General features: G+C 23.5%; 2 protein-coding genes across 6 annotated transcripts; one reads left to right on the top strand and one right to left on the bottom strand.

Annotated features, from left to right (window-relative positions):
* Positions 1 to 261: 261 nt before the first annotated feature.
* On the top strand, positions 262 to 10,603 carry LOC117237135 (centromere-associated protein E). Of its 3 annotated transcripts, none has more exons than XM_033500799.1 (9): positions 262 to 395; positions 2,255 to 2,365; positions 2,536 to 2,755; positions 3,012 to 3,311; positions 3,369 to 3,565; positions 3,815 to 3,970; positions 4,415 to 4,703; positions 4,802 to 4,930; positions 5,004 to 5,342. In XM_033500799.1, the coding sequence occupies exons 2-9, from the start codon at positions 2,298 to 2,300 to the stop codon at positions 5,298 to 5,300; spliced, it is 1,656 nt and encodes a 551-aa protein (XP_033356690.1). In that variant the 5' UTR covers positions 262 to 395; positions 2,255 to 2,297; the 3' UTR covers positions 5,301 to 5,342. The 3 variants fall into 3 exon arrangements, with proteins under 3 accessions (XP_033356690.1, XP_033356691.1, XP_033356692.1); XM_033500800.1 differs by lacking the exon at positions 262 to 395 and adding an exon at positions 10,389 to 10,603 and having other exon boundaries at positions 2,298 to 2,365; positions 5,004 to 5,247; XM_033500801.1 differs by lacking the exon at positions 262 to 395 and adding an exon at positions 5,498 to 5,699 and having other exon boundaries at positions 2,298 to 2,365; positions 5,004 to 5,247.
* LOC117237136 (UPF0047 protein YjbQ) lies at positions 8,719 to 11,954 on the bottom strand. Of its 3 annotated transcripts, none has more exons than XM_033500804.1 (4): positions 11,752 to 11,954; positions 11,289 to 11,461; positions 10,418 to 10,554; positions 8,719 to 10,140 (listed from the first exon to the last, which is right to left on the bottom strand). In XM_033500804.1, the coding sequence occupies exons 2-4, from the start codon at positions 11,446 to 11,448 to the stop codon at positions 9,925 to 9,927; spliced, it is 513 nt and encodes a 170-aa protein (XP_033356695.1). In that variant the 5' UTR covers positions 11,449 to 11,461; positions 11,752 to 11,954; the 3' UTR covers positions 8,719 to 9,924. The 3 variants fall into 3 exon arrangements, with proteins under 3 accessions (XP_033356695.1, XP_033356696.1, XP_033356693.1); XM_033500805.1 differs by having other exon boundaries at positions 11,797 to 11,954; XM_033500802.1 differs by having other exon boundaries at positions 11,289 to 11,664; positions 11,752 to 11,953.
* Between the last annotated feature and the right edge of the window lie 446 nt (positions 11,955 to 12,400).

The raw sequence follows: 12,400 nt of genomic DNA, 5'->3' as shown, positions 1-12,400 counted from the left end.
ATATGTATTGATAAGTTAATATAGGTTATAAGAGCTTTCTACTTAGCATCTTCTTTATTTATGGATATTATAAATTTATAAAATGAAATTTTATATGTTATGAAAATATTTTAATTTTAAATGTTAAAGTCATGAAATGCAATTGCATTAAAATTCAGTATATATATACATATTTATTATTAGTATTAAAAGTTGCATCTTGCTAAGTACCAAAAACGACCGCTATATGTCGCTACTAAATAGCATATACCTTGAGTTCAGTTTTTTAAAAATCCAAATGTGGACTTACCTAATGATACCATAATCACTTGTTCGCTGATCGAATGAGAAACAGTACGTTCTTCTTTACACGTTGTTTGTTATACACAAAGGATTAGAGTATAAATATTACTTATGTAAGTAAATATTCAGATTGTCTTTCTGTAGTTTATTATATTATATTTTATGTTTATTAATAACATATATTTATTTTCTATCTTTTAGTAATTACAAATATTGTATTATTTATTTAACGGACATATTTGTGTTATTCACTTAATTTATGCCCCTTTTCGTTAAATGTTATAAAAAATACTTCCTTCTAAATAAATGTTAATATACATTTGTAAAAGTTATTATCATATTTTGTTAAAATTACTACTTCAACAACTTTGTTATGAAAGTTCAACATTTTCTTTATTATTGTTTATGATTAAAAACAAGAACATTTCTTTTATTATTTATTGCTGTATTAGTAAAATGATACATAACTGAAATATATATAAAGATGACGGCTTCATTAGTGTACATTGAACTGTTTTCATTTTGAATCATTAGATCTTAATTTATGTTTTAAAATGGTGGTCAGTGTACACTAACTATAATCATGACTTAAAATGGTACGCTGGAAATTACTTTGAAATTAATTATTAGCATTATGATATTTTCAATCTTATAAGTGGTAAATTACTTATATAATTGAAGTAAATAATATTACAAAATAAGTACAGTATTGTAAAAATTATAATATAAATTTTCTTGTTATAAGTAAAACATATATATCGTTGTTTAGTGTTTAACATATAAGATTAATATCATGTACATATAAGCATATTCATATTCAACAATTACAAATATTTTCTTTATGAAATATTAATATCATTTTGAAACTATTATAATATAAATATTTTATAAGATGCAATTCGATAGAAATAGAAAAATGATTTGTTCGGAAACAATAAGAAAGTGAAATATATTAGGAAAACCATATAAAACGGAATATTTTATTGTGTTATGATTGTATCAAAATAAAATTATATTAATAGTAAGAACATATTTCATTATTTAAATAAAAATATAATTACGATTCTCATGACGGATAAAATAGATAGTCATTTATTAGAAAACATTTAACAAACTGTATTATGTTTATATATTAAATGATATATATTATATGTAAGATCTTTATTATAATATTTACAAGTATACTACTACAAAAGTTAGATTTTGTTACACTAGGAACAGATGGTTTTATGTGAACCATATGGCTCCATCAAACGGCACTTGATGTGCATCTGTAGATCTATAAATAGCTAAAATTTGAACTCTTTGTAACATACAGTAAAGAAAAGTATATTCGCCTGAAAACTACAAAATATGGAGTTAAGATTATCATATATATTACTTAGTTATATAAAATATTAGGACGAAAAGTATAGAATGTAAAAAAAACACAAATGTTTATATATTTGAATTTCTTCTTTCTTTCCTTATTCACACTATTGCGTGTATGTGCACACATATATATGTATGTACACGCGCTCACACGTATATACATGTACACACGCTCGTATATCATACACATATTAATTTAAATACGCATAATTTGAATTATTTATATGATTAAATGTATTTAAAACTATACATTAAAGGGAATTATTTTTGATAGTTGTTATTCAAACACAATGATTTTATTCATTAACTATAAAAGCTTTTATTATTGTGATAATTTATTAACAAGGATGGTTTACTTTATCCATCAAAGAGTCATCAGTAATGACCTCTTAACTTCTTATCTCAATAACAGCACATTCAATTAATTGATCAAAGGAAGCATTTCAGTTACATAGCATATACTTTTGTAGCTATAGCAATGACATAATTTTCAAATTATTTAAAAAATGTAAGAAAACAATAAAAAGAAAATAATTAAAAATATTCAAGAAAGATATACACACTCAGTATCATGGAATAAAATTAATATTTTTTATTTCAGACAATTCTTTTAAACCCAAGACATTAATTAACAATAATTGAAAATGAAATATATGTTAATATTATTTCTGCAGTTACTTTGTATAGATCTGAACAATGCTAGAGAAATTACGTAAGTTCTTTCATTATTCAATTAATATAATTAAAGTAGTTATTTTATATATGATTTTATATTAACAACAGTTACATAAAAATGGAAAGTCAAATATCATCTTGTTATCCATCATGAATTTTTGTTAAGCTTCTGTTATTACAATATAGTTAATGTAATATAATTTTTAGACATGAAGATATTAAAGATGCAATGTTAAGTTTAGTACACATGATGCGAGAAAATACTGAAAAATTAGAAAGGCATGAGGCACGAGAACGTCAGCTGGGAGAACAATTAAAAAAAGCAATTACAGTATTGACAAAACGTATGTCAACTATCGATTCCTTAAAATTACAATTGACAAAACTTGATGAAAAAGTAATGGGAATAGAACAGTTAATCTCTCAGGTATTTGATAATTAACAAAGTAGTTCTAAGTAACCAATATTAGAGAAAAACTACTTTAAATTTACGTATATTTATCATATTAACTTTTGAAAAAATTTATAATGTGCAACTTTTTTAAAAACTCACATTTCTACAGCAAAACTTTATATATTTTTGCAATAATACATACATGTATTATTGTATATAATGTACATATAATATATATATAATATAATATGTTATAATATAAAGAAAAATTTGTTCCTATTTCATTTAGAGAGATGAACGAGAAAGAATACAAATGCAAAAGACTGTTGATGGTTTAGAAGATTTAGAAAGTCGTTTAGAGGGATGGCTTACAGATATTGAAAATAAAGTATCAGAAGTAAATAATAGACCAGATACTACATTACCTCCACTAGATAATCACGCTCATATTATTTCAAAATTAAATAATACAGAATTATTGTTAATGGAGAGAATTTCAAAAACAGAGTCGCTTTTAAAATCTGAAGCAATAAAATTAAAAGAAGCCACAAATGTTCAATCAGGAACAACACAAGCATTATTGACTGAGGTAAATAACATGTTTAAATTTTCATTTAAAAACTTATTAAAATCATATGCTCTATAGATCCAAGATATTGGTACAAGGCTTAGTGATCTCGAAGTTTCACTGGAAAAAATTAAAGAACAATCACAAAACATAAAAAAGAAATTACAAGAACCACAATTTGATGCCATCTTAAATATTGATAATTATACAAGAATGCTACCTTCTATAAAGAAACATTTAGATGATACTTCTGATCAAATTAAGCAATTACCACAGTATGTATCACTACTCTTGTCAACAATATGTTGTTATGAAACATAAAAGAAAATTTTTTTAACATTGAATATACAAACTAAAAGGTTTGTCAGTGCACTAAGTTCATTTGCATTTGTATTAACATAATTTTATTTCCAATTTTTATGAATAATTATGAATTAATCATAATTGTAAATCGATATTATGTATAATTTAATTTAAAATTTTTCTTTGGAAATAAGAATTAATGAATATTAAATTTTATTTAGGATTACTGAAATGCAAACTCTACATAATGAAACTCAAACACTTTTGCAAGAAGCTAAGCATACATTAAAAGATATTATTACTAAAGGACTTAATAACATTGAAAATAAATTAACAGAAAGTAAAGATGAAACAAAAGATAATATAGGAGCACTTAGGTATTGTTATGTAATAACGTACTTCTGACATATTTTAGTTCAATTATTTTAAAATTGTAATTTATTTATGACATTCCCAAAATATAATTTATATTATTATCTTGCTTATTCTTTTCACTTGATTATTAACTATAATTCAACATTTTTATATAAAATTTTAAGCATCATCACTATGTGTCAACATAAAATAACTTTTTATACACATAATAATTTCCTTAATCTTATATTTTCAAAATATTTGTATTTATAATCGTATTCTTTAAATTGAACAGTACAAGCATTATTAACAGTTATATTCCTCTGAATAAAAATGTATTATGTATGTAAATACTATGTATTTTGCGCAAGAATATCATATATAAATTACTAATTAGTTAATATTATCTTTCTAAATATAACAATTCAATAATAATAAAATCTTATTGAGTATTTCGGAGGTTTTAGAATGGACTTGGCAAATAATGCTGAACATGTAAATCAAGAATTAAATGATCTTGAAAAAGGGCAATCTGTAATAGTATCAATGGCTGATCATGTCCTAGATACTAAAAGAAGAGTTGAATATGGTGTGCATCAAATTCTTCTAGAGGTAGGAGATTTAGTGAAAGCACAAGGTACAAATATTAATAATACTCTAAATCAAAGATTTGATGGCATATCAAATGATATTATGGACAATCAAAATGGAGCTTTAGCAAATTTAACTACTAAGATGGAACAAGAAATGAATCAGGTAATGATTAAAAATATATTTTTCTAAAAAACTATTATTGAGCATTAAATATATTATATTTATTAAATTTATTTGTATTAAATTTTTTTAAATAAAAGGTGTGGCGACAAATAAATGTCATGTATCAACAAATGACAGAAAGTGCAAAAGCATTAGACAAATTACATAAGCAAAATGAAAAATATGTTAATGGTACAACTTCTACCATGGGTGGAATGGAAACTAAAGTAAGAATTGATATTGAATACAAAAAATTCTTAACATATTACTTTAGATACTTATATGCGTGTATTCCTACAGGTAAGCGAAATAACAAAACGCATGACCGAAGTTGATGATAATTTAAATTATCTATTGGGAAGACTCTCATTGGTGACACAAGAATTTAATCAAATTAAAACAGGATTAGGTAATGCACTAGATAATATTAAAGCATCATTTAAAGAAGTTCAAGATAAAGCAAATGATTTAAGACATCCAGGACCACACCCAATACCTGAAAATTACAAAGAATTTAATGAATCTGATAACAATAAACCGGATGGTAAGCTTTTACCACATAGTAACGAACACATTTTTAGTCCTCAAAGTAATTAAACTTCATATTTTTAAAACTTTAATGTATAACTTCAAGAATTAGACTATTTTATTTTTGTGCTAAATGTAATATGAAAATTTCTTAACACATTTCATCCATTTAATTTAATTTTTATTGGATTTTTTACGAACTAATTTAGAAATGTTCCCTCTCTAAAATTTAATAATTTTTATTTGAAACGAAATATTTGTTTTAGTTGTGAAAATAAAATAAAACAATATCAATTTTATATCAAGGATATTTTCATCGTTAATGGCACATATCAAGTTATGTTCAGGATTTGTTTTCTACATCACTAATATATGTATTAACATTCATGATAATAATGTGTATCATCATCATATGCTATATAAGTGTTTGAAAATGTATCATTTTAACTTCTGTTTAATGATAATGAACACATAATTTAAAAATATAAATACAAATGATCTTTATCATTATGTTTCAACTATACTTTAAGCATTGTAATTTTTAAATATCATGATATGTATAACACAAACTGTTTTTAATATATTATTATAAATAATTATTATATAAATAAAATACAAATAATAATTAAGATTTACAATATATTAGAGTCATTAAAATATAAGAAGCCTGGATCAATATATTTTTATACTGCCACATTTTATAAATTTATAAGAAGTTTAATCAAAAATAAAAATATGAAAGTATGTAAAATAATAAAATTGTAAATATATATAGTATTATGCATAATAAAATATTAATATATACTTCCATACAAATTCCCAAGGTACAGTTTCATACATCTTTACCAAAGAAATTTTTCTACTCTTAAAATAGTATTCCACTTTGGATTATTTAAGGAAAATACAATGAAAATAAAGTAAATTTGCATGCAAAATATAAGTGAAAAATATAAAAAATAAAAGTAAATATAAAGTGAGTAAATGATTTTTTCATCTATTACATGTATTACAGTACATTTACCAATATAAGTAATTCATATTTACTATTCCAAATTTTAAATTTTTTATAGAATGCTATAATTTTATTGTATGTAACATACACATAGGCATCCGCAGATATCTACATATCTACATACTTTTATTTAATTATTTAATTTTATAAATCGTTTGTCACAATTTGCATTGAAAACAATTTTTAAATTTATATTTTAGATACCACTTCTTAAATAAATATGATTAAATATTATGCAAACAAATTAACCCTTTCTCAAAAACAATATAAATTAGCATTTTATGAAAAAGACATGTACATTGTCATAAAACAGATTTAAAATAATACTAAAACTATATTTGTGAGAGATACTAAATAGCAGAGAATTATTTGTAACTACTATATGTAATATATATATAATTGTATAATACATATCACTAATCCCATTATATTGTTATCTTCTTACTATAATCAAAATGTATTAATTGACTATATATATACAAGAAATGAATTCATTGCTAATGATTGGTTTGTACATTGTAATGAATTAATTTTTGTTACTTTTTATTTCTAACTGCACATAATGGAAAAATTAACATAATATATTATTTTTACAACAATAAGGTTTCATATCATCATTCATCTATTTCATAATTGTATTTTGTACGAAAATTTTAATTGTAATTTTCACTTTTTATATTAAATACAATTTAGAAATATTAATAGTATGTATGTTGAAACTTACTATGTTTTGAATATAATGTTATATAAATTGGTATTTTTATTTCTTTAATTCTTTGAGTAAACAACTTGGTATAAAAATGAGATGTAGTAAAATTCAACTTTGTAAAATTGTATTTTTTTCTTTTATATTATAATGAAACTTTTTTCAAGCTGCATAAGAAGTCATTGTATTTATTTTATATAAACAATTTTATATATTACTACATTTTAGAGATATTATACAATTATCATATTTGCATTTAAACTTCATTACATCCGCTCATAATATGGTGTTCTCACTATACCCTTCACTTAAAAATATAATTTTATATGTACATTTAATAACGTTAAATTTAATGTATAATAGTATTTATTATATACTGTATAATCCTAATGTATTAGTTTTCTATAATTTGTTATTATAGGTCCACTATATCCAGCTAAATAAAAACTAATATTTCATATATCTAGAAAATTTTATAAATATCGAATAATTTAAATATTTAGAAAACTGTGATTATATCGAATGTTGTTTATCTCATAATCAAGGCATAAAAACATCTGATTTTCAATTAAATATGCAAATACAATTTTTTATTTTTCCAAATATTAAGTTTAAATTTTGATGCTAATTATGCTATTATAATAATATTATAAATACTAAACCTTTTTAAATACCTTGAAACTAATCACAAAACAGTTTGAAAAAATGTAAATGTATGAAATATTTACACAAAATTATATTAACACTTTTTGTTAACACTTTCATTAAATCATCCACTATATAACATTACACTGCAAAATATAGTGTTTTTTTATATAGATAGGAAAATACCAAACAAATCTTAGAACACAACTTTGCAAATTGTACACACAATTATATTATGTCAATGTTTTTAACATTTTCTTTCATAACAATACAAAACAACTTTTCTTAGGAAATGGGAAATCATACTAACTTAATATGTTGCATGTATAAGTGGAAAGTAACATTTTATAAATGCTGCTTATAATTTCTTAGTAAAAGTTTAACTTTAGTTATATAGTTATTAATTTCTTTTATAAGACATGTGATAAATATACAGCTTAAATTTTTTATTTTAAAAATTGAAACCAATGATTTGAAAATGTATAAATTCGTCAAATTTGTAGATTTGTTATAATAACAACGATTATGAGATAATCACTATACATGTGTTTTACATAATATTAAAAATTTGGATATGTATCAACTGAAAAGAAATACACATACTTTAAAACAAATATATATGCACTTCTTTAACTATAGTTTAAGCAATGATTACTATTTTGCCAGAAAAAATAAAAGTTTATCAGAAAATTAAATGATTATCTTCAAATGTTAAGATGAAATTAATTATATTTATATGTATTAATATATTATAAAATATATATATAGTGTATTATTGTTTATGGTAATTATCTTGCAAATATAATAATTTTCAATCATTTAATTTATGAAATGAACTTGGTAGGTGAATTGATTAATAGCAAATTGCTATGAATTTTACATATTTAATAATTTGGATTGTTGAGCATATTAACAAAATTAGAATTGAATTCACAGATGAATTTCAAATTTTTAATGTTATATGATGAAGTATACCAACTCGTTCCATATATTTCTTTATGAGAAAAAAATGTATAACTTGCTAAAAATTTATCATAATTTTTGATAGTTTTATATTTTTGAGCTGTTAATATGTAAGCTATATGAATTGCATTGGATACTTCACATTAAAGCATATTCATTAATCATAATGGACGACCATTTATACTATATATGAGAAAGATTAACAACTAACATCGACTGCTTGCTTTACAGTACATTAGATACATTAACAAGCTCCCATGATAAGCTTTGGTTATTTTAGTAACATTGTAGGTAATTTTTATTACAACTCTTTGCAGTGCTACATTTCTAGATGACATTTTATGTTTTAATTAGATTATTTAAGTTTCTAGAATATTTTATCAGTAAATACCTAACAATGTAGTAAGTCTAAATCATTATTTGCATAGTTTGATGATTCTCTTAACTGTCTACTTTCATACTGACTTGTTGCCCACATGTTGTTACTATTAATATAACTTATGTGGATATCTCTAGCAGAAATATATTAGCACAGCAAAGAAGTGTTGATTGTAACCTATATACACCCCCAAATGCATTGGAAACGTCATTAAAAATGCCTACCCTATGATAAGCAGTGAGTTAGAAAGTTATAACATATTGCACATACTCAAGCTGAGATTTTCTTACATATTATAAAAAGTGATGTAAGGTCTCAGCTGAGCAATTATTAATGCCATTTTCTTTATTAATCTTTTTTTTTACAAAAGAATTATTTAAATAAAGCTATGTAATTAAATTCGGAGTATTGGACGCATTATATCAGAATGCATTACATTAATTTTCTAAGAGCGATGAAGAGTGCAGGATACTTGTAATTCGTTTATATTTATTTCTGAATGCATATAATATACAATTGCCTTGGCAGTTTATAAGTACTGAACAACATTATATATTCAATGAACCACATTTTTGGATAGTTACTGTTAACTCAGTTTAAAGAGAAATGTCTCTATATAATCTAAATAAAATCATAAAATGTATATTTACTAAATATTTATGTATTTATTAAAATATAAGTAATAAATATATTATATTTATATGTATAAAAAAATATAAGATATATGAGATAAGCATAAGAACATTAATAAATATTGTCAATTATTTTTATGATTTTACAAGTTATGCCATTATAAAAAATGCTGGAAATTTGTGATAATGAGTGGATATAAGAAAATGTAATATTTATATATTTTTGAAGTATCCATACACTCTTTTCTGAATTATACTCTTAGAATTTGTCTAAGATTAAGCAGCTGCTAGCTTGAATCACTGGATGTAGATATGCGCAGCTGACGTTTGCTACGCCTTTGGGGGTGTGAGTGGTCCTAGCTGCTAGTAGAAGCAATAGGACTAACAGGGCTCAAAGGACTACGTGCAGGATCCCTGAGACAACCCGTCAATGTAATAGCTACTTTGCGACTTCCAGCATCATTACGATGTTCACACAACCAAATTCCTTGCCACGTACCCAAAGTCAATTTGCCATCAGTAATTGGAATACTCAATGAAGAGCCCAGAAAACATGCCTTTACATGCGCTGGCTATAAATAATATAATTATATCTATATATAAATTTATAAGTCTATTTTTATAAAGTTACTATGTTTATAATTAAAAAGAAAAAAGCTGAACTTTCGTTTTAAAATGATTTGCTATTAAAAAAAATATAATTATCAGCATATTGTTTTCTCTTATATTTAATTGCATTATTTTATTAACATAATATTTATAAACTACAACAAAAATTCACAGATCTATATATATAATGCATAGCATAATTTAATTTCAGGAATAATAAAAGATATTTCATAAACTTACCATATCATCTGGTCCTTCACAACTGTGTCTATAGGCCAAACCTTCAGGAACTATTTTATTAAGCATCATTTCTACATCATCTCTAACATCTGGATCCCAATTTTCATTTAGTGCTAAACTTGCTGATGTGTGAAGAACTAAAAAATAATGGAAACTATTTACGCTATAGGAAAATATCTTTATAATACTTATATTAGTTCCATGAACATTTTATTACTTCGTCTGGTCAATATAATTAGTTTACTCAATACATTACCTATAAATATATCATTTTTATTTCCACAATAATAATAATAATGTAGAATTTTTAACAAAATGTTATTGTTTTAACAATTTGTTAAAATGTAGAAAAATGTATATATTTTCTAATTTTACCATGGTAATTAATAGTATCTAATATTAATATACTTTTCTACGTTTTTTTATCTTATCTAGTTTATATATATCATTAAAGGTTATCAGTAATAAAAAAGAATATTTCGTATTCTTCTTTTTAATAGATTTTAGTATATTATTTAATTTTCTCTTGGATTGTAATCCAAATTAGTAAAAATAAAAATATTTGTAAATAAATGTTTATTGCTTTGTACATACATACATAAACATTATATATATATATAATAATATAGTATTATATATATACTATTACATGTTATATTAGTATACATGTGGATATGTAATTAGCAAATATGTATACATATACTACGCAATATAAATATTATTTTCCAGAGATATGAAATACATTAAAATTGAACTTTTACTTGAAAAAAAATATAAAATTTATCAATGCTTTGTCTAAAAAATTGTAATAGTTTTTTTCTGTACTATAATGTTATGATGGAATTACTTTTTATTAAAGAAACTCACTTACTTTGTATATGACAAAGTCCGACTGAAAATTCGCAGAGTTCAGGAATTCTTCTTAAGATTTCCTCGGTAACGTGATGGATACCTCGACGCTGTGGTCTTAGGTTAATCTTTGTTTGAAACCAAGCAGAGCCGATTTGAATTCTTCTATTTGACGAGGCCATGATATGATATACGCTGTAGAGATTACACACTTAACTAGACTCGGAATAAAAATTTTCTCGCAAATCGAAGATACGGTAAAATCTACTTCAAGCGAAAAATCACAAGAATACAGTCCACTCCATTGAATATAGTATGCGTCTAGTATCTTCGCCACTTGCCGGCTACAAAATGTATGGATTTACCCACATCTTTTAAAAATTGTCTAATTGCATCTGCTATATTTCGTATTCATAAAAAGGTTATGAGAAATAATGATTCAATGTGCACATACGTATCACGTTTACATACATATATACGCTCACCTTCACCTACATGGAATATCATAAGTATCAGGTACGCATACTAACAGCGAAAAAACAAGATGATAAAATTATTTCGAAATAATTCATCGTATCCCTAAGAGATTCGAAATCTTTTAACAGAAAGTCCGCTTGGTAGAATTTTAACAATGATAAGCCATATTGTTTGCTATATCAAGTGTCAGAGAATAAATAAATCGAATAGTAATCCAACAATAATGTAAGTTGCGTTCAGTAATGGTACGTTTTCTACTAGAACCATTTTATTTCTTATTGATTGGTTCTGATATAAGCGGCAAATTAAAAATTATAAATGCCGAATAAAGAGAGAAAGAGTTATACATATATAATAGCAATAACAATTCTGTGCATTCAGGAATAACAATTTTTAGTATTATAAAGTTATCATTACTTTAATATTACTTTGTTATACGTATATACATATGTATAATCGTATAAGTAATTATTCATAATCACAGCTATCAATATAATTTTTATTGACATTGGCTTATGTTTTATTGCTTATATAGTACTTTATAGAAACGCTTATGTTATATTATATTAAATAAATATCGTATATTATATTAAATAAAATAGAAAATTAAATACTATAAATGTATCAGATGAAAAGAAAGATACAGCAATTATTCAT

This window comes from Bombus vosnesenskii, unplaced genomic scaffold (genome assembly GCF_011952255.1).
Source record: "Bombus vosnesenskii isolate JDL3184/JDL3185 unplaced genomic scaffold, Bvos_JDL3184-5_v1.1 scf7180000013358, whole genome shotgun sequence".
Lineage (NCBI taxonomy): Eukaryota > Metazoa > Arthropoda > Insecta > Hymenoptera > Apidae > Bombus > Bombus vosnesenskii.
Note: the sequence above shows the minus strand (reverse complement) of the source record. Positions and strands in the feature narration are given on the sequence as shown.